This window comes from Eumetopias jubatus, unplaced genomic scaffold (genome assembly GCF_037043125.1).
Source record: "Eumetopias jubatus isolate StellerSeaLion01/CBP00866 unplaced genomic scaffold, mEumJub1_p1.0 scaffold_7, whole genome shotgun sequence".
Taxonomy (NCBI): domain Eukaryota; kingdom Metazoa; phylum Chordata; class Mammalia; order Carnivora; family Otariidae; genus Eumetopias; species Eumetopias jubatus.
In genome coordinates, this window is record NW_028274813.1 from 83,838,360 (window position 1) to 83,860,555 (window position 22,196).

The following is a 22,196-nucleotide window of genomic DNA, read 5'->3' on the forward strand; positions in this document are numbered from 1 at the left end:
TATGTCTCCATTGGGTGGAAGAGAAGGAAGCCTCATGCTTCTGGTAGCCTTTGCCAGTTGGTCGTCTAGGAGGTGACTTGCCTGATTTTTGTTTCAACGTGGGCTTTGCAGATCTCGTTTACAATACATGGCTGCAATACATACAAGTACATACCTCTTTTGCCAAATGGCTGTACAAGGTGCACCCACAGCAGTGGGTTTAGGGGTCCTTCTCTTTTGCTAACGCGTTGTTTCCCCCAGGGGTTCCAAAGATTTGGATAGGGTGAAACTATACATATCAACGTATGCTTTGTCTGGGGTGCGAGTCTTTTGGCTTACGTTAACCTTTTCATAGGCAATCTTGAAGTAGCAACGAGGCCAAAGGACTTCCAGAAAACAGGAGACACCTAAGAAGTATGTAAAGAGTATTTCTGTGCGCGCGCGCCACTTCTCTCCCCCCACAATGAACTAGAAAAATCATACCACTAAGTCTAGTGCCGACAAGTTTGTCGGTGACCTCGCCAAAGTAACGATACTAGGGAAAAGAGTAAATTTTGACAGAAACAAGGAAAAGATCTGGATCAACAAAATCCTTGTCAACTCTAGGTGAGAGAGTGCGGTGGGATCTTGGAGCCTAAAAGAAACATTATTTCAGGAGCATTCACTTATCTCCCTTCCCTCAACACACCTAAAGCTCAGTTCTTGGCTATCTCCCGCCCCTTTTTCGATCACGGCCAATCAGGTTGCCCAGTTCAAAACACTTGTTATCGATCTAAAGAGTTACTCAGGGGAGTCATTTCACTTAGGTTAAAGGGGAGGCGGCGAGCAGAAACGATTCAAACCGCTCTAAATCCCTGCGCTTGGGGTCGATGGGAGCAGAGCCTTATAGCTTTACCTCAACCTTGTAATTGTGAGCTAGGAGTTAGTTTTGGCTAAGGTTCCTCGGGCCTATCAAATGCCAACTGCTGCACCCCGGGGGCGTGGTTACCGTCTTGTTGGGACTCTGGGAAGTGCACTTCTCCGGAGGACCGGGCCTGATAATACCATAAAAGGCTGGTTCTCTCAATTATGAAGCCATGTTATGTTGACCTTCCTTTAGGAGCGCTCCCCGCGACTGCACTGTGCGGAACCCTTAGTTTTCGAGTCCCATCTCTGCTTCCTAGGCCCTTTTATTGGCTCCGCCCCCATAAGCCTTACTGGTCCACTCTCAGAACGCCCTCCTGGTTACAGACCGCACCCCCTCGCCTGGGCTCCGCCTCACCAGCCCGTAGTTTGGCCCAGGCGGTAGTTCGCGTTTTGAGCCGCTCGTGCCACCATAGCTACTGCTGCCGCTGCTGCTGCGGAGCTGAAATCGCCGAGCGCGATGCCTGAGGGCGCTGTGAGCGGGGTGCCCCCCGCGCCCTGGGGCTGGTGAGGCTGGGCCCGAGCGGGGGCGCTGGCGAGTTGCTGGGGCTGCTGAGGGAGGTGAAAGAGAAGGGTCCAAGGCCCCTGCGGAGGGCCGAGAGCGAGCTCCCGAGGGTCGAGGGTGGGGGAGGGAGGCTCCCGTGGCAGAACGGGTTGCCGGGCCACAGCGAGCCCCGCCGCACTGAGTGTCCCTGCGGCCGCCAGCTCAGGTGTCCAAGCCCCGGGCGGGACTCCTCGGTGGCCTCGGCGGCCTCCTTCTTTAGACCCTGCAGTTGCCATGGGAACAGTTGGGAATTAACGGGGACCAGACCAACCACAAGCCCTACCAGGGCCAATCCCATCCCTCTGGCTGAACGTCTCTGGCAGGCGTGGGCCTGGTATTTCTTTGCAGCTCTGGCTTTTTCCCCCCCTCTTTTTCGTGGGTTTGTCCTTCAGACGTAAGAACCCGCGCAGGGCTTGAAGGCAGGTATGAGGAGAAGGGAGAGGGTAATGCTTAGAGATAAGAGCTGCAGACACGGCTAGGCAGAAGATAAGGTGGCCTCTGCCATCTCAGGTCAGTGGGAGGGCATACTGGAAGGACCTGTGGAGTGGGAAGGCAGTGCCGCTTTTGAGACAAGTTCCAAGACTGGGCCAGGAACTGTCCCCCGGGGCTTCTCATCATGATGGCTGTGGAAGGGTCAACTATTACCAGCCGGATCAAGAACCTGCTGCGATCCCCATCCATCAAATTACGCAGGAGTAAGGCAGGAAACCGGCGAGAGGACCTCAGCTCCAAGGTGAGTCCTAGTATTGGGAGGCACCCGTTTCCCACCGTCCCTCTCTTCTGTTCCGTGTTCCTCTTTCACCTTCCTCTTTCTCCGGAAAGAGAAGAACCAGAAGCTCTTGTTGGCTCTAAAGGATCAAGTTTGCCCATCTCTGCGCCTCAAGGAAGCAATGATTTAAGTTTAGGTTAAAGGAAAAAGAGCAGCAGGAGTGAGCATGACGAGATTTCTCCGTGAAAAGGAATAGGAGGAAGGCAACCTGGATTCAGTTGTGGCTTCCCTACAAACTAAGACTGTGCTTGGGGAAGCCAGTTCATAAGTGATGACTCAGTTTCCCATTTTGGATGAGGTAGTGGGACCACATACCCTGTGAAGGGCTAAGTTGTGACTAATATAACTGCAGGTTTTAGTGTCACAGCTGAGGTTATGCAAGACAGTAGTAGCAGAAAGAACACCTAATTTGAGGAATTGACTTGCTAAATGCTTTTGCCTGGGGTCAAAACAAATTTATTTGTCTCTTCCAGAAGCCTAAATTAATTTAACTGGAGCCTCTTGGATGCTTAGGAATGATAACATGCAAGGAGCCAGGTATCTGCAAGCAAAACAGTCCTCCTGGTTTGTCCTTACACATTGCCTGTCTTACTCTGTGCCACCCTGCTGCACAAGTTCCTCAGAGGCCAGTCCCTCTCCATCCCCTCACTTGCCTGGGTGTTGGTCTTTATGCTTTCTTCAACTTCGTTGAGCCCCCACAATTTTGGGAATACATAAGCAGACCAAATTTATTTAATCCCTGAAGGAATCTAGGGCTTTGTTCCCACAGAATCAGATTAGACTTTTGTGTCATATTAGCAGCCTATAAACACAGTAGCCTTGTGTGGTCCAGGATTGCTATAGAGAGAGACATTGGAGACAGCAGCATTTTATTGCCTTGCCTGTATCTCTTCAGAGGATGAGTGGGCCAATGAGTAATGACTTAGAGTGCTCATGTGCAACATGGAAGGATTCTGGAAGGACTTGGTTCAGATATCTGTCCTTTAACAGAACCTTACTTGGATGTGGTCAGAAGGAGAACAGCCTTCCTGTGTATTTCAGCAGAGGTCATATTGAATTGAAATTAGCCACAAGGTTCCATGGCAGTGGAGTTGGTGACCTTTCCAAGGACTCTTAATAGGAGTTCATTGTTCATATTCTCCAGAGGTAGGAGAATGAGCCTGGAACTTAGAAACTGTGTTAGATTTGACTCTCTTCACTCATTTACTGTGTTGGATCATTCTTAGTACTGCAAGCTCTCTTATTCTTGGCTGGTAACTTGACAGTGACCACCACTACTAGAGCAATCTTCTCATATGTTTTGGCTTCTTTTTCTGACTACGAATGCTATAGGTAGTAGAAATGTGTAATGGGAGTTTATTCTTCAGTGTTAATACTTACTATAATTTTGGTCTGAATCCAGAAGGTGCAGTCCACCATTCTTTAAAACTTCCCATATCACTCATCATTAATGGACTCAACAAATGTTTATTGTGTGCCTGTTATGTATGGAATCAGTGATGAATAAAACATCCTTGCCATCAAAGAGCTTGTGGCTAGTCACATATATAAACAAATAATTACAACTTGGTATGTTAAGTGCTGTCCTAGAAGTAAGCATAAAGGTCTTAAGGGCAGCACAGGGAAGGGAACCTAAGTCAGCTTAGGGGAATTAGGAAAGACTTCACAGGGGTGCTTGAACTGAGTCCTGAGGCAAGAGAAGAGGACAAGCTCTCTAGGAAAACAGTGAAAAAGAGCATCCGTGTGGCATCACCATTAAACATCCCTGTTTCAAATAGAAATTCAGTGTTTCAGACTGCTTTAAATGGCTTTGTTTGTCCTAGAGCTGTGAATGAAGGAAATACTTAGCTGAAGTTGAATGACCCTTGAGTAGTCCGACAGAGCAAGAGTGCTGGTGTCTGTCTTTAGTACCCAAAAGTAGTGGCTGTCTGTGTGTGCCTGGGACCCTACAGATGCCTGACTCCTCACACTCCTTATTGAAGTCTCGACTTAAGATGATTCTAAAAGCCTGCCCTGTAGTAATCCACGTAGGACCTGATGTATAAAGCTTTGTGAGCTGCTCTGATACGTGGTGGCTGTGGGTCATCATGGTAACAATCAGAAAGCTTGTAATTCACAGATAACTAACTCTGAAATAAAATTTGAAGACCAAAAGACATATGCCTTTGAGGATGGGGTAGGGGTAAAGAAGGAAGTGACAGAGGGCCTTTGTGCAGCTCTTACCTGAGATGGCCTGCTGCTTTGAGTCATACTGTTCCCCCTGTCTAAAGTAGCCTTTTCACCAAATTCTCCACTTAACTTTTACATCCAGCTCTATATTTACAGGAGTCTCAGGGACTTCTCTGAGTAGCCCCACTACCTTAGAACCAATCTCTAATTGTTCTTTTATGTATGTCTTCATTTCCTAAGGCCAGGGGTCATGTTCTTTATTTCTTTTACATCACACTGTTTAGTATAGTGTAAGGTGTGCAGTAAATCCTAAGTGAATATGAATAAATGAATGAAATGAAATGAATGAAAACACTTTAATGATGTCAGATATAGTGGGGATAAACTTGGAATTCCAGAAGAATAGGAGATAATCAGGAGGATTGGTGATGTCTTTAAAGAAATGTCTTTAAAGAAAAATTGAAATTAGGAATAATAAGATGTTGAAAAAGAAGTAGAGATGTAGCCAGCCTCATTAGGTGTGAAGGGCGCAAGTGAGAAGGGAAAGTGCATCAATGCAGAAAGTAGTGCTCATTAAAGACTTTTTAACTCAGGATAGACTTAGTTAAAAATATGGTTGACATATGGTTAAAAGCTGGAATGAGAGCCAAGTAGAAATGGGGATTGAGAGTCTTGATTGAGAAATGGGAACTTGAGATTTAGGATTTGTATTGAACTTTCTCTGAGGGAGGGAAGTCTCTTCAGTTAGATAGAATTAGAAAAGAGTAATTTGAGGTTTTATTGCCAGATCTGAGTCTTAATGAAGTGTAACTCAAAGTTATCAGTTGTAAACACCCTTCAACTTCAAATTCTGCACAGTTGTCAGTTCTGCCGTTCAGCCGAGGCTGTGTTTTCCTTAAGCATGTGTGTGCTCTGGGTAGCTAGCCCTCCCCTCCTTTTTTTTTTTTTAAGATTTTATTTATTTTCTTGAGAGAGAGAATGAGAGAGAGAGCACATGAGAGGGGGGAGGGTCAGGGGGAGAAACAGACTCCCTGCTGAGCAGGGAGCCCGATGCGGGACTTGATCCTGGGACTCGATCCCGGGACTCCAGGATCATGACCTGAGCTGAAGGCAGTCGCTTAACCAACTGAGCCACCCAGGCGCCCTCCTCCCCCTCTTTTCTTAAAGTTTCTGGAAGATTTTTATGTGGAGGGAGCTGGGTCATTTTTCTATTTTAACAAAGGACAGAAATGGAATGAAGCCGAGCAGGCACAATGTAAGTTAGGGATACAAAAGGATTGCCTGTGCTGGAGAGTTAGATTTTGAAAAAGTAAATGAAGAGGTTTTGAAATCCTCCTCCTCCTTAATAGCCATTTGTCCAATCTGGGCTATGTATTATTCTTCTGGAAACAATGGGTAAGATGACTTGTAGCTTTCTTCTAGTTCTCAGTTTTTATGGATACAAGTCTAATGCATTCTCTCTCTTTTTCTCTCTCATTTTTTCCCCAAATTTTCTCGTGTCTGGTTGTATGGTGGAGCTTTGAGCCTTTTAATATGTGGCTCTAAGAAGAGTTTGTGTAGGGGATTTTCATGGAAGAGAAAAAACTGGCAATAATCTAATTGCAGCTTTTGCTCAGTGTTTGAGTCCAGGTATTAGTACTGAGACTCTTTAATCTGCCTATTTGGTAGTGGGAAACATATTCATTTCCAAAGCATTTATGTTTGGATCATTGGCTTAAGCTTGATGGCTCTCGACTTGGGGGAGGAGTCAGGACACCAGTGAGATAGAATACTTTTGCAGCATTTTTAAAAATACGCATTCCTGGGCCCCATCCTAGCTATATGGAATCAGAAGCTCTGGGGGTAGAGTTTTTTTTTATTATTTTATTTATTTATTTAATTATTTATTATTATTTTAATTTTTTAAAAAAGATTTTATTTGTCAGAGAGAGAGAGAGAGCACAAGCAGGGGGAATGGCAGGCAGAGGGAGAAGCAGGCTCCTCGCTGAGCAAGGAGCCTGACGTGGGACTCCATCCCAGGACCTGAGCCGAAGGCAGACACTTACCCAGCCTAGCCACCCAGGCTTCCCTCTGGTTGTAGAGTTTGGTAGTTTTTTTTTTTTTTTTTTAAGATTTTATTTATTTATTTGACAGAGAGAGAGAGACAGCGAGAGAGGGAACACAAGCAGGGGGAGTGGGAGAGGGAGAAGCTGGGAGCCCGATGCAGGGCCTGATCTCGGGACCCTGGGATCATGACCTGAGCCGAAGGCAGATGCTTAACGACTGATCCACCTAGGTGCCCCAGTAGTTGTTTTTTTAAAGATTTTATTTTTTATTTATTTGACAGAGAGAGAGAGAGGAAGCACAAGCAGGGGGAGTGGCAGGCAGAGGGAGAGGGAGAAGCAGGCTCCCCACAGAGCAGTGTATACATTAAGTTCCACCAGAAGCCCGCTGCTGGGTTACAGACCTGTGGCTTAAGTGCTAGGACCCTGAAATCTGTTGGCTTCATACCCAAGTACTCATTGAGGCTTCTTCTCTCTTTTTTTAAAATTATTTTACTTTATTTAGAGATTTATTTATTTATTGGAGAGAGGGAGAGAGAGCATGAATGTGGGGAGGGACAGAGGGAGAGGGAGAGAGAGAGAATCTCAAGCGAACTCTTCACTGAGTGTGCAGCCCAATGTGGGGCTCAATCCCATGACCCTGAGATCATGACCTGAGCTGAAATCACGAGTCAGACGCTTAAACAACTAAGCCACCCAGGTGCCCCCTCATTGAGGCTTCTTGAGAGTGTAGAAAGCTAGCCCAGTAAGTATACTCTTCTCCTTGGGTAGTTTTTATCTCCACTGTTGTCTTTTAGACTGATTGCTCTGTTAACTGTTATGTCAGAGATAGATCTGAGAGAACTGCCCTGTTGTAGGGTCAGATATGAGGAACTGATAATTGCCTTACTAAGACAGATCAGCAGGAATTTCCTCTGTGGGCAGGAATTGGAAACTTTATGATAATATCTCTGAGTCCTGGCTGGTTTTTAATGTCACCATTCCACTACCCACTTCCCTGGGCACTCATAGGGACCAAGAGTTTTTACTGTTTAATACACCCTCTCTGGGCTCCCCACCTAGAAGTAGATGGCCAAGGGTAGAGGGCCCCTGTGGGCAGAAGCCCTGCCCCTCACCTGCCTTTTGTGAATGACCTTGAGCAACTTACTGAATTTTCTATCTATGATATATTCCTCAAGTAAGGCTTATGAAGTGTGTTGAAATCCTCAGAACAGGTGGTGTACAATGAAAAGTGTGAGGTGTTCTCCTGGTTTTGTTCCTTCTATCTCTGCTTCATTTCTCCTTCCGGTGCCTGCAGCTGCCCTCAGCCTTCAAAGTGATTCTCACTGGAGAGGGAGGATTCCTTTCTCCCCAGCCCAGCTCCTCCTTTGCTGTCTAAAATAGCCCAGCTTCTTCAGGCTTTAAGTTGTCTCGCAAAGCCTTCCGTCATCTACTTGGTCTCACTCATTTCAGAGTCTAACAGCACTGCTGCTTTCCAAGTTTCTTTTCCCTCCCTCCTCTTGCAATTTAAGGCAAGTTTCCCCCATTGGGTCAGTTTGAGTCACTGTCTTTATTTCCTGCCCATATTTTGAATGTCTTTGGGGCCATTGGTATTTCTCTGCCTTCACTCTTCCCTCTTCCATTTGTCACTTGCATGTTTCATCCCTTGACTAATGAAAAAACATTGGTAGAAGTGAGCCTTTAGCCTGACTTCTGTAACCTCTCCATCAACCTCCTGCATCTAAAGTTGGGCTTGTGGCTGTTATCACTGCCCCCTTTTTTGGAAAACAGTCCAGGGCTTGAAATTTGGGACTATGTTTATTCAAACTAAGCTTCTCTGGGAACGTGGTCTCTTGCACTGTTGTTCTCAGAGTATCTGTTGGTTTTACTTCATGGGCTGACTGCAGTGTTGGTTAGAAAAAAAAGCTACCATGTTTTCAGTAGGATTTGTTGTATTATACATCACATTCCCACTGCTGCAAGCTAAGCCTCTCGTCTAGGCTCCATTGTTTAATGCGGGCCAAGGCCAGGTTTTCTGTCAGCTTCCTTTGACAGCAGTTCTCAGTGGAGTTGTGCAATGAGAGCTGCCCACCTGCTTGGATGTTTGCTGAATCAGATCCACATTGTGGTTTTTACCTTAACTTCTGTTACCTCTTAAAATGAAAAGAAAGGTTAGGGGAGGGCAAGAAATAAAGTGAGTATGACAGACTGGGCAGTGTGGATCTTTAGGGTTGGTATTTTTGAGTGTTCACATTTTCCACATCTTGGCTTCCTCCCTCCCAGCAGTTATATCAGCAAGTCTACAGTGCTTCTTAATTGGCAACAACATTTTCCTCTGTTTTTGAAGGGCACTTACAGAAGAATGAGTTCACATCACAGGATGGGTATCTCCTCTTAGACTTCTAGGGAGTAAATTTCACCCCCTCTCATTTTAGCACAGAGAATGTTTATAATGCTTTTTGTTGCTTCTGTAGTCTATAAAAGTCTTTTTTTTTTTTTTGTCTAGATTTCTAAGTTTATATGCCTTATCTCTCTTCCTAAAACTGGGATGCAGCTAAAGGTCTTTTCCCCTCCCTGCCCTTTCTTTCATAGCTGAGATTTAAATTTACTTGAAAATCTTGGAGCACTTAGTGAAACCACATGGCTGATTTCTTGTTTGTTTTTTTTTTTTTTTTTTCAGTGTAGCAGATTCTTTTTTGGAGGAATTCTGAGAAGGGAGTGTCTTAGGTTCTTCTGGATTTGAACATTGCTTCTCATTCATGCTGAGCACACTACGATTTCCAACTTCCCATCATACCTCTCATCAGGCTTTGAGATCTGTATTCCTTTAGTGGTGCCTCTGGTCATTACCCCATATGCTCAGCTGACCTCGTTAAAGGTGCTGGCACTTAAAAAACAAAACTAACTTTTAAAAAATTATGAAATATAACAGACACAGAAAAGCTTATGAAATATAATAATATAATATTGTATGTAATTACAACATGGTCCCCCTTTTCATCACCACCCAAAGTCAAGAAATAGAACACTGCCAAAGTGTTGGTAGTTTCTGAAGGATGTGATGCTATCAGTGTCATCATGGTGGGTGAGGATGGAGATGAGTGAGGTTTTTGTGTTAGGTAATTAATATGATTTTTTTTTTTTTTTTTAAATTTAAATCCCCAAGGACTTGATCTTGACTATTTGTTCTTTTACTTTTCAAGTTTCTTTTTTTCCCCCATCCATTATGGATTTGTGCCATTCAGCATTTTCAGGCAGTGTGCTTACTGGAACCACATTTTCCAGATTTTGTTGTCAGTGCTTCCTGCCCTTATGTTACGCTCCTAAAATCGTACTAGAAATAATATTTGTAGTGCTAATAATGACGAACATTTACTCATTGGCTTTTGCTATGTCCTGTGCTATTCCACATATATTATCTCATTCACATTTCACACCACTCTTCTGTCAATACTGTTACTGTCCCCGTTTTGTAGATGAGGAAACGGATGCTAAGAGGTCAGGTGAGTAGCTGGTGGTTACATAGCCAGTAGATGGTGCAGCTGGGATTCAGACTGTCTTAACTTATTGGCCATCTTAACTCCAAAGCCGACACTTAATCTTGATTCTTTACTCTTCCCAGAGAGTCTTCTTGTGCACAGTGTGACACTGAGCACAGAAGTTTATGCCTAGTATTGCTATAGTCAAGAGTTGCAGCCTGTGTTCAGCTTGGAAAAGCACAGTACCTTGAAAACTATACTTTTACCCCAACTTGCCCCATCCAAGTTGATTTGATGCATTTCTCAGACTATTTTAGATTCATCATTTGGTAACCCTCCTTTCCCTCTACATCCTTGCTTTTCTTCCCACCCCCAACTCCAGATTTCCACTTCTTGCCCGATGGTACCATTAGGAACAGTACAACTTGTGGTTCTGTGGGTCCGTGAATGTCAAGTTGACAGGGTGCAGTTCTGTGGTGTCAGATGACCATAAGCCGCAAGTAATTGCTGCTTCTCTCTCAGGTTGGAGTGAGGTGGGGGAGTGAAGTGGAGATCAGGAGATGCTTTGCTTGTTTTGGTGTGGGGGATTCATGGGCCTTGAACCTGTTTGCTCTTAGTTGGCAGTTGATTGTGTAGTTCACACTCCTGCCTGCTTGCTAGTTCTACCCTACCCCAAACCTCTCCTTGTTTATCTCTGTACTCCCCCTCTTTGTTATTGCTGGGCCTGTCCCTACTCACAGCTGACCTTGTCTTTGAAGCTGTGGAGAGTTGCTGAGTTAAAATGCCTGTTTTCTGTGGAAAAAAACTGGGTCTAAAATGCCCCGTGCCAGAGCCGATCTGGATGATGACAGTTGGAGTTCAGTGACCATGAAAAAGAGCAAAAATGAGGTCATTTGCCCACCTGTCTGTGGTTGGTTGGGCAGGCTCCAAGGTTGCTAAGTTCCTTGAGCAAGTATCTTGCCTCCCCTGACCTCAGATTTGTATTATTTTGATTTCTTTCATCACATAGGCAATGATGATAACATTATGGGTGCAAAAGCATGGGATCTTAATACATGCTTTCCTGCAGCTGCCCTGGTTAGTCTGAGGAGAGGAAGCCCCAAGCCAGGTGGACTGGGTGGAGAGCAGTCCACAGGCAGTTTGTGATCATGGAGGAGGAGCTCAGAGCATGCTCAGAAACTCTGACCCTTGCCACCTCTCAACTGTGCGTTGGAGAAAAGCAAGCAGCTGCTTGTCAGAACTAAACATGCAGCAGGCAGGCTGTAGGCCTCCCTCCGTTCGTTACCCTGATGCTCATTGGTCAGCTTCTATTTGGGAAAATGCACGTATCCATGATTGTTTTCATATGACATAGTAACCTGTTGCAGACTAAACATGTCCTTTCTCCTTATGATGTCCTTCCTTCCCCAGGCTTTGATCTCTCTTGTGAGGCGCCACGCCACCCCCCCACCCCCCCGCCCCAGCAACTGTCTTAGAGACTTGCCCTCATAGCAAACCCAGAACTGGCTAGTGAACAGGGTTTCTAAGAGTGAATGTGCAGGCAGATTAGTGTGTAGGGGCAAGAGGCAGTGAGTGGTTTTGTTAAAATGCAGATGCAGAGTCAGGTCTACCCTGGAACTCTGCAGTTCAACAAAGCTCCCAAGTGAAGCCCATGCTGCAGTTCCTTGGGCTATACGTTGAAGAGTCAGGCGTGCGTGCGTGTGTGTGTGTGTGTGTGTGTGTGTGAGAGAGAGAGAGAGAGAGAGAGAGAGAGAGAGAGAGAGAGAGAGAGAGCTGGCTTCTCTCTCATTTGTAAAATTAGAATACTGAGGGCTTCCTCCTTGGGCTGTTGTGAGGATTAAAGGAGATCTCATGAATGTGAAAGCACACTGTAAGGTCTAAATAAGTTTATAGCTGTTAAGGGGTTGCTAATGTTAACAGGGTCCATAGATTTCTAAAATATTCAGGAATTTTTTCTTATTTGCTGGCAAGATTTTATTCCTTCAAGTTTCCATTTGTGAGAAGTCCTTTTTTGCAGGTTCAGCCTCTTCTGTTCCAACATTTAATCATCCTCCCTGTGCAGCTTTTTATTGTGACCTATCTTCAGTACATTTTTATTGCCTATATTGTAACTTGTATCAACAATACTGACCAAGAGGAAGGCTTAGCAAATATTTTTTTATACTAACTACTGTGTAATTTATTTTTTCAGGGCCATGAGTATGTTTTTTGGGAACTCAAAAAGTCAAACCAGTGAACCAGGAGTCCTAATTTACTGTGTCTGATTAGAAATCACTGGAGTGATGCGCATGCTTTTTAACAGCAATAGCTCCTCTAGAGATAACTTTTCTTCTTTGGGGGCCAGTTCATTTGTATTGAGAACTAATTTGGGAAATGAATTAGCCCTAGAGCTTCCTTGCAGACTGCGAATTTAAAGGCAGAGTGAAAACGTGTTAATTGTATAACCCATTGTTTTAAGTTTCTAATTTGGACAATTTGGTGATATCAATAGAAGAAGCATTAATATATTCATATCTTTTGATCTAGAAATTATAATTCTGGGATCTATTCTATGCAAACATTCACACCACACAAAAGTGTATATAACTGAATTTTTTTTTTTTGGTGTTATTCACAATAGTGAAATCTTTGGAGTAGTCCAGGTAGCCATCAGTAGGGGATTGGGATAAATCCATTAAATGAAATACCTTGTACTTGCTGAAAAGAATGAGGTCAATCTATATTTACTGACGTCAAATGGTATACAAGATATATTAAGTGACAAAAAGCAAACTGTATAACTTTTTTATGTTAATGATTATATTTTTGTTAAAACCTGTATGTTAGTATGCGCATTGAAAAAAAAGTGAGGCTATAAATACCAAACCGTTGTTAATATTGGTTACCTCAGGGAGGGCTAGTAGATTATGGTGGACATTCACTGTCTACATTTCTATATTTCTGTAATGTTGGGAATTTTTACAATGAGTCTGTATTATTTTTGTAAGTAGAAAAAAATCAATAAAGATAAAGGTCTCTAATTTAAACATGCATATTTCATATTTAAATCTAAAATGTTTAAATTTAAAAAACTGTGTACTCATTCAAGCACAAAGCTATGCACAAATGTTGAAAAATATATGTGAAATAATAAATTTGGGGGTTTTTTTAGTAATAATAGGACATAAAAATGTTTTCTCACAAATTCATCATTAACTTGTTGAATTTGAGATAATTCATTTTTTGCATCTTCAGAAATATTTTCTTGGTTAGCTTTGGTAAACAAAATATTTTTTAATACTTTCTGAAGTACATGTGCTTTCTGAAAAGATTTTTTACACAAGTAATATAGAGAAACATAAAGAAGGAAACAAGTTATTCATAATTTTAATATCCAGAATAGCTACTTAAAGCTACATTCATTTCTGATTATAAAGGAGAGGTAAAGCTATTTTTAAATAACAGTATTGTCACTTTTATTTAAAATGTTACCTCTGAGGGGTGCCTGGGGATGCTCAGTCAGTTAAGCATCCAACTCTTGATCTCAGCTCAGGTCTTGATCTCAGGGTCATGAGTTCAAACCCTGCCTTGGGCTCTATGCTGGGCCTGGAGCCTACTTTAAATAAATAAATAAATAAATAAATAAATAAATAAATAAATGTTATCTTTGATCTTTTTAGACTTAGTCTTTAACTATAATTTAGTCAGATTTGTGAAGGGCCATGCTGTACATATATTTACTAAAGTCAAGGATGAAATGGTTTTGTTTGTAATCATTTAAAGTGCAGGGATTATTCCATTCAGGCCTTCCCCACTGGAAAGGCATCGAAATCCTGTTTCTGCTCCAACTTCTAGGACTGGCTATGATAGATGGAGAGTTCTCTGGGGGTTAAAGAACTTACTGGGTAAGATGAACCAGAGTATTCACAAATATTTTTTAAAATACTAAAACATGGACTCACATATTTATTAAACACTGTGCCTTGTGCTATAAGCATAGAGTTGTAGATACAGCCTCTGCCTTTCAGGAGACTGGTAGGAGAGAAATGACAGAGCCATAAAGTACGAGGTACTAAGTAGCACATGCCATGTGAATGATGCAGATAAGTGCAGCTGTAAGAGTAACAACGAGGGACGAATCATTGCTGGCCATGGTGATCACACAAAGAATCACAGGGGATGTGATATTTGAGCTGGTCTTTGAAAGGAAGGGAAGGATTTCAGGAGGGGATGGTGGAAGGGAAGGGATTCTCGGTAGAAGAAGAATAAAAACTAAAGCCCCAAAGCGCCTTTCCAGAATAATGAATAATCCAGATTGACAAGTGCACATGATTCATATAGGTGAGTAGTAGGAAACAGAATTAGAGGAAAGGTAGGATCACTTGACAGAGAAATGTAGTTGCTAGGCTAAGACATTCATAATTTATTTCGTTGGCAGTGAGGAGCCATTGAAAGTTTTTGAGCAGGGAAGGGACATGATCAAAGCTGTGCTATGGCAAGATTATTCTGACAGGTTGAGGGAGGGGAGGACATCGTCTATAGTAAGGAAATTGATTAGAAAGTCATTGCTATATACAGGAATGTGGTGCTGAAGGCCTAGTCCAGGGTGTTGGCGTTCAGAATGGAAAGGAAGTGAGCATTTTATAGAGAATAACATGTTGAAGAAGCCTTTCTTCCCAGGGGAATCTCATGGCCCAAGCTGGTATGATTACAGGGGTACCAAGAGTGCCCTTCCCACTTTCCTTTTTGTCCCAGATCACACATTCACATCACACACTTAGTTCAGATAAGCAACAGTTAGTATTCTCCCTGGTTACAAAGTTTGGAAACCAAGAGATTAAGAAAACTCAGGCATGTAGAGCTGGTGAATGAGGAGGATTCAGACCGTTTTTCATGATCAGACTTTTGCTTATAAAGCATTGTTTGTGGTTCTGGTCTTGCTGTAGGGAGGACTAATGCTAGGGAGGAAAAAAATTTTTTTTTCTCTTATTCTGGTTGCTTAAATTGAGGTACCTCCTATCCTGGCCTTTCTGGGAACTGGAAGAGAAAGAGAGAGTAGAAGTGCCTGCTCTGTATCAGGCACTGTGTTGTCAAAGCTGCTCTTTGGGGGGTGCCTGGGTGGCTCAGTTGGTTGGGCGACTGCCTTCGGCTCAGGTCATGATCCTGGAGTCCCGGGATCGAGTCCCGCGTCGGGCTCCCTGCTCAGCGAGGAGCCTGCTTCTCCCTCTGACCCTCCCCCCTCTCATGTGCTCTCTCTCTCTCTCTCATTCTCACTCTCTCAAAATAAATAAATAAATCTTAAAAAAAAAAAAGCTGCTCTTTGGACTTGGGTGCATGCTGATGGTGGTATCATAATTGAGTCCTTTAGCTAGAGGCCTCTGATTTTCAGAACTCTGGTCTGAGGTCTGATGCTGCCCTCACCTCTTCCTCCATCTGTACACGAAATCAGATTCTGCTGCTTTGGACACTGTCATGTCATTTGCCTTGGAAATGGGTGTCAGTTCTCCATGTTGACTGTAGGTTCTAGTGCTGGCTGGACATGAGCAGGCTCTGACCAGGGGGTATACTCTGGCATTAGAAGACCCTCTATTTCTTTTTCTCTGCAACCATTCAGTGAGGAGAGGTCAGAACCCATTTTTTTTTGACCCATTTCAGGTACTGATAACATCTGCTAATTTAAAAAAATATGTTAAAACTAGCAGGAGAGGACCCTATTGCCCTTCTACTTCATCTGTGCCCTCTGCCGCCTTCCTTGGTTCTCAGACCTGTCCCTGATGCTTCCACGAAGGCATGGGGACTTCCCCAGGTCCTCTTTCACAAACTGCACCATTCTGATGGTTTTGGAGAACCCGAACTCCCTCCTCAGGTCACCAGAGTTTCTGGAACCAGGCAGACAGACCTAGGTTTAAATCTGGTTCTTCCGCTCACTACTTACCTGATTCCTTCATCTGTAAAATGGAGATAATACCTGTCCTTCATAAAGTTGTCAAGGGGATGGGGCGCCTGACTGTGGAGCATGCGACTCTTGATCTTGGGGTCGTGAGTTCAAGCCCCACATTGGGCATAGAGCTTACTTAAAAAAAAAAGTTGGTCAAGGGTATTAAATGAGATAATCTTGTAAATTGCTTAGCGCAGTTCTTGGCAGAGTACGCATTCAGTGAATGGTAGTTCTTAGAGCTATAGATCCTCTCTCTGCACAAGACCTTTTGCACCCCATATTCTTTTTTTTTTAAAAGATTTTATTTATCTATTTGACAGAGAGATAGAGAGAGAGCACAAGTAGGCAGAGTGGCAGGCAGAGGGAGAGGGAGAAGCAGGGGAGCCGGATGCAGGGCTCAATCCCAGGACCCTGGAATCATGACCTGAGCTGAAGACAGCCGCTTAACCGACTGAGCCACCCAGGCGCCCCGGGTCTGGATATTCTTATAAGAACATTTGGAGCGTTATTTTCTTCTTAGTCCCAGGAGGGGCTGAAATTTGGAAATAAAAGGACAAAATGCTTTAATTTCGTAGCCTGACCTGATTAATCATTAGAGCCACCTGGAGAGCTTTAATATGCAGACTCTTGAACCCCACTCCATATCTGTTGATTGAGAATCTTGTGGAGGCAAGGGAGGGGGATAGGGTAGGGACTGATATCTGAAACTTGTTAAGCCCTCTGAGTAATTCTGTTGGTAGGCCAGGATTGAGAACCTTTGTTCTCTAGTCTCCAGGGGTTTATGGCTAGAGGATCTCTAAGGTCACCTCCTCCCAAGCTGTGGCAGATTTACCTTCCTAGAAGCTGAGGCTATTTTAATCCCAGCACCGGAGAATTGGCTCAACTCCAACTAATGCTGAACTCTAAGCTGGGGAGTCCAGTTTTTCTGTCATATTGGAAGTTATTTGTTTCTGGGAGCCTTCATGGTATAGAGAGTAGAACTATAAATTAGCCAGACAGGATAGAGACCAGGAGCGGAGTGGAGAGGCAAGATCTGTCCTGCAGTCTTGGAGTGGCCATCGTGTCCCTTCCTGCCTCTGACCAGATGGCCCTTTGGACTCTGAAGGAGCAGGAGTGAGCTTGGGCATGATACCCGCCTCTCCCTTCCCCCTCCCCAGGCCAGTCACTGGGTTTCTGCCCAGCTGGCTAAGTCTCTGCACAAAGCCTCCTGGCCTTGGGCTTTCTCTGTGGCTTTTTCATAAGCAGCAATTCTCCGAATCTGGTGGAGAATCTGCTCTGTGAGATTAGAGTGTAGTGCGTGGGTAAGAGACAAGCATAGTTATTCTTAACCTGCAGGAAGGGAGGGGAAGGCGGATAGTGCTCTGCTGTGGACAGGTCTGTGACATGCTTGTTTATAGAAATAGCAAGCCCATGGTTTGGCTGGAATGACTTATAAACTCAGGTATTTATAACTTGTGTTAGTGGGATTGAGAAGTAGGGAAAGGGAGAAGGGGGAAGAAAAACTGGTGGCAACAAAAACAGAGATCGGCTTCCTCCCAGCTGCTGGGGTTTCTTTACCACTTTGAGGTCAGCTCAATCCTAGGTGACCCCAGCCTTTTGTGGCTCTGGCCTCTTCTCTTCCTCAAGGGAGCAGCTGCTGACTTGCCTTTGCAGACTCCCTGTCGTGGCCTCTCACAAGAAAGGAAGGGCAAATCCGAACCAATTATATCACGGACTCCAACAAGAAGCTCTTCTCGAGCAGAGCCATTGTCCTGCCTCCACAGACTGGATCTTCATTGACTGGCGCCTCTACTCTAGCTTGTGGACTGATCAGATCTAGACACCAGATAGAGAGACCAGAAAAGCTTAGACGGCCCTGCCCAGGCTTCCTGGGATCGCGTGTTTCGGGGTCTGGGACTGCTTGGAACCTTGTGCTGTGCTGCCCGTGTTGCAGATGGCTCTAGACTCTGGAGAGTCCTTTTCTTGACTCCTTCACTTCTTTTTGGCACTTACATCAACTCCCCCTCCTTTCTGGGAGCTCTCCCCTTCCCTGGCTTCCTGGGTCACCTCCTGTCTTTCTAATGGCCTGGCATCTCATCTTCTCCATACTCTAAAGATAGGTATTCCCCATGGTTCTGTCCTCAGCCCCCCTCTCCCTTCCTGTCTTCTCTTATACTTCAGTGGTGGTTTTCACCTCCATGAAAATAATTCTCAGATACCTATTTCTAGCCCTGACCTCTTTCCCAAGCATTTAATTCCGTGTTTATGTTGCCTAAAGTGAATGTTCTGTGGTTCCTACTAAATATCCCTGAAGTGTCTTGGATTCAGCACGTCTAAAACAGACATCACTGGCTCCCATCCTTCCTCCTTTGTCCACACCCAGGTCTGCATTCTGATCCTGGCACCATTTCTTTTCATGTTCCCTATCTCTGAGGTTCAAAATTTGAGTCTTCTGTCTTTTTCCTCCATAGTTGTCAGGTGCCCAGTCCTGCCGATTCTGTTTGCTTTACTACTTTTGAATCCACCATGTCTTTCTGCTCTCACTGTCTTCATGCTGGTCTAGATCCTCATTACTTCGCACCTGAACTATTGTAACAGCCTCCTAATTGGGCTCCCTGCTTGTGTTGTTTTTCTCACATACATCATTACCAAAACATAGCTTTGATTGTGTCTCCAGCTTGAAATCCTTCAGTGGCTTCCCAGAGTCTACAGATGACCCCACTTAGTTTGGCATTCAAGGCTCCTCCTGGTTTGTTTGCAAGTCTGCCTCTCCTGCTTGCTCCCCTAACACTGTCTGCATTCACAATTGCTCACCTGCTCTGTTATTTCCTTCTGCCAAACTTTTTATTTTATTTTATTTCATTTATTTGAGAGAGAGAGAGAATGAGAGGGAGGGGCGTCAGAGGGAGAAGCAGACTCCCCGCCGAGCAGGGAGCCAGATGCGGAACTCGATCCTGGGACTCCAGGATCATGACCTGAGCCGAAGGCCGTCGCCCAACCAACTAAGCCATCCGGGCGTCCCCTTCTGCCAAACTTTTGTTCATGCAGCTTCTTCTGAGAATTCCTTCTCTGTATTTCCACCTGTTAAGATCCTATCCTCACAGCAAGGCCTAGGTCAAATACCATTTCGCCCGCTAAGAAAGCTTCCTTAGTTTTCCTTTCCTGATCCTGTTCAGAAATCATTTCTCTTCTTCCTCTTTGAGCACTTTATATCTTTCTTATGACCCTTATCACATACTGGATTGCTTTGTAATGTACCATTAATTTTCCCTGATGGATTTTGAGAATAGAGGGTAGATTCTGTGTATTCTTCATCTTAGGATCTCCCATAATATCCTGGTGATTTTCAAACTTCTTTGAGAATGACCCACATTAAGAAATACATTTTATATTGTGACCCAATACACACCCCCCTAAACAAAAGTTTCATGATCAGTACTACATGCCGTGAGATCTAGTTTGCGTTCTGTTGTATTTATTCACTACCCACTAAATCAGTCAACTTCAGGTCCCATTAATAAGCTGCAGTCTGCATGTTTGGAGAATATTATTCTACCTAGTATGTGTGAGTTATCCTGTCTGTTGCCCCTTAGCCACCTGTTTTTTCCATCTACTCTAATGAGAGCCAGGAGAGCACTTAAATAGTTGGCTTTAGTCTTTCCTTCTCTCTTGGGAATAGGCTATTATGATGTTACCCCTTTATCTCATTAAGGTGAGGGATGATTTTGCTTTCCTTCTTTCTCTCAGGAGGGTACAGTACTGCCCTGCATAGTGCATGCTGGGAGTGATGGGTCTTCAAGCCCTCCTTCGCAATATGTCTGTAGTAAGTCTGCCCTCCGGCAGCCTTGCTTCTGGGGACAGATGACACCCTCTCTCAGGCTGGCGTAGGCTTTCCTCCATCTCAACACTCTCCACCTGCCAAAGCAAAGGCTGGGTCACACCTTGAGTATTTTCTCTGCTTCTAGGCTGGGTTTTGGATGTGGAGGAGATCACTGTAGAGTACGATGTGGGTTCTCTCTTTTTTGTTTTTGCTTGTGCATGAAGCGTTGTTCTAGAACTGTGTGGCTGTATCAGGGTACCAGCTGCCTGTAGTAGTTGTGTCCCAAGTCACTGGACACAATCAGTTACCTGGACTGGTTGTCTTTTTGGCTAGGTTTCACTGGCATTCGGGCTGTGAGGGTTTATAACTGACTTTCCTTTCAGTACCTTGGGCCCCATCCCAGACTTGGAGGACAGCTGTTTTCTCATAGGACCTCTTCCCTGCCTCAGTTTCCTCAACAATGCTTGAGGCCAGAACTCGCACAACAGTGGGCCTGCTTCCTTATGTGGAGAAATGCTGTAGTATTCAGGACAGGCTAGGTCTTTGGTTCTCCAAGTATGGGCTTGGAATCCTTAGGGTCGCCTTTAGGGGATCTATGAGATCCCCCCTTTTCCAGTTACATATCCAAATGAGGCCAGATTTTCTTCGTCTTCAACCAGGATAGCATATCAAAACAGATTGAATGCAGATGCAGATAGGAGAAGCCAGCTGTTTACTATTAAGCCAGACATTAAAGAGATTTGCAAAAATGTTAAATAGTGCCATTCTTCTCACTGAATTTTTTTTTTCTTTTGGAAGATAGTTATTTTTAATAAAAATATTAACATGTATGGATTTATTGTTATTTTTAAATGAATTAAGAAATGTTTTAAACTATTTCCATTGTAATTTCTAATACACTGATACAAACAAAATCTCTTTGGGGTCCTTGCTAATTTCTAAGAGCGTAAAGAAACCAAGAGTGTAAGAGACCAAGAAGTATGAAAATTGCCAGGTTATGTCATGCTGTGGTAACAAAATCACCTCAAAATCTCCCTGACTTAACAGATAGTTTATTTCTTGCTCATGCTCATATTCAGTGTGGTCAGCACAGGGACTCTGTTCATCAAAGTTACTCAGGGACCCAGGCTTAGGGGACTCTCTCTCATTACCTGCTGTCATGCTTAGCAGTCAGGAGAAGGGATAATGATTCTCGAAAGCTTCCACTGGAACGGGCATGTCAGAGCATCATAAAAATGTGCAGTCTTAGAAGCACTTAAGTGAGAAACCTAATCAAACAAAAACTCATATTCTTGAGTTCTTTGTACCCTTTCCCCCAACATTGTTGGATCAGTGAATATTAAAAAGCCATTGTTTAAGGATGAAGAGAGAATCAAGGGTGTGAATTATAGAAGGATGTTGTTCATGAGGTCCTGAGCCCCATGCCACGTCTGGGACCATATCTTTTCTCTTTTTAACATTGAATGTGCAATATTTAGGACATATAGTAAAGACATATGGAATAATAGAATGAACAACTGTGTGTCCACCATCGGCATAAGAAACAAAATGTTACCTGTACCATTAAGCTCCCTTTGTGCTCATCCTCATCTGGGCAGTAAGACAGACAGTAAGTATGTGGATGGAAATACAATCAGTGTTGGGTCGCTACCTGAATCTCAGTGCTATGAAGAAAGATAAAACAGGATAAGTTAGGTATGGAATGGTAACGGTAAAGTTAGTCTGGAAAGCCTGCTCTGAGGAGGAGACCTTTGAGCAAAGACCTGAGTGAATTAGCTATGTGAATAGCTGAGGGAAGAGCATTTTAACTGAAGGAATAGCATATGCAGGACCTGAAGCTAGAATCTGCTTGAGGTGCTTGAGGCAGCCAGGGTGACTGAGGTGGAGGAAGAGGTGGAGAGTGTAGGAAATGAGCTCAGAGAAGGAGCCAGAGGCCAGATGATTTAGGGCCTTGTAAACAGGGTAAAGTATTTGAATTTGAACTTAAGGATGGGAAGCCCCTGGAGGGTTTTGAGCTGAGTAATGACATGATCTTATACATATTTAAAAAAAAAAATCACTTTGGGGGCGCCCAGGTGGCTCAGTCTGTTAAGCATCTGCCTTCGGCTCAGGTCATGATCCCAGGGTCCTGGGATCGAGCCCCATGTCAGGCTCCCTGCTCAGCACGGAGTCAGCTTCTCCCTCTCCCTGTGGCTCCCCACTGCGTGTACTCTCTCTGTCAAATAAATAAAATAAAATTTAAAAAAAACCTTAAAAAAATCACTGTGGCCTGTCATGTTGAGAAGAGAGAGAACACATGGGAATTATAGTCCAAGTGAGAGAGAACAGTGGCCTGAACTTAGTAACATATTGCTGAATGTTTACAGCCTCTCTCAGGGGACAAAAAAAAAGAGCCCTGATTTGAAGCATTTGCTGATTTCCATGGTGTAAGTACTCCCACTGTGGTGATCTCAAGCTACCAGTGTGCTGTCACTGAGTGAGGAGGTGGGAAAGGAAGGGCACAATCAGCTGTCCTGAGCCCGTGGAAGCTGGCTGTGACACACCGCTGCTTGAACTTGGGTGTTCAGTTCAGTGGTGTGTTTGCAGGGGGCATTCAGGTCTGTCTCCATTTTCTAC

The 22,196-nt window shown here is 44.1% G+C and overlaps 1 protein-coding gene across 3 annotated transcripts in view; it reads left to right on the plus strand.

Annotated features, from left to right (window-relative positions):
• The first annotated feature begins 1,285 nt into the window (after window positions 1-1,285).
• Window positions 1,286-22,196, plus strand: part of MAPKBP1 (mitogen-activated protein kinase binding protein 1) — a 51,864-nt gene continuing 30,953 nt past the window's right edge. For 2 of the 3 annotated variants that reach the window (XM_028094467.2, XM_028094469.2), the window contains exon 1: window positions 1,286-2,159. In XM_028094467.2, the coding sequence (XP_027950268.1) occupies window positions 2,043-2,159 (117 nt within the window). In that variant the 5' untranslated portion in view covers window positions 1,286-2,042. The remainder of the gene's footprint in view (window positions 2,160-22,196) is intronic. The other variant, XM_028094468.2, reaches the window with a different exon arrangement.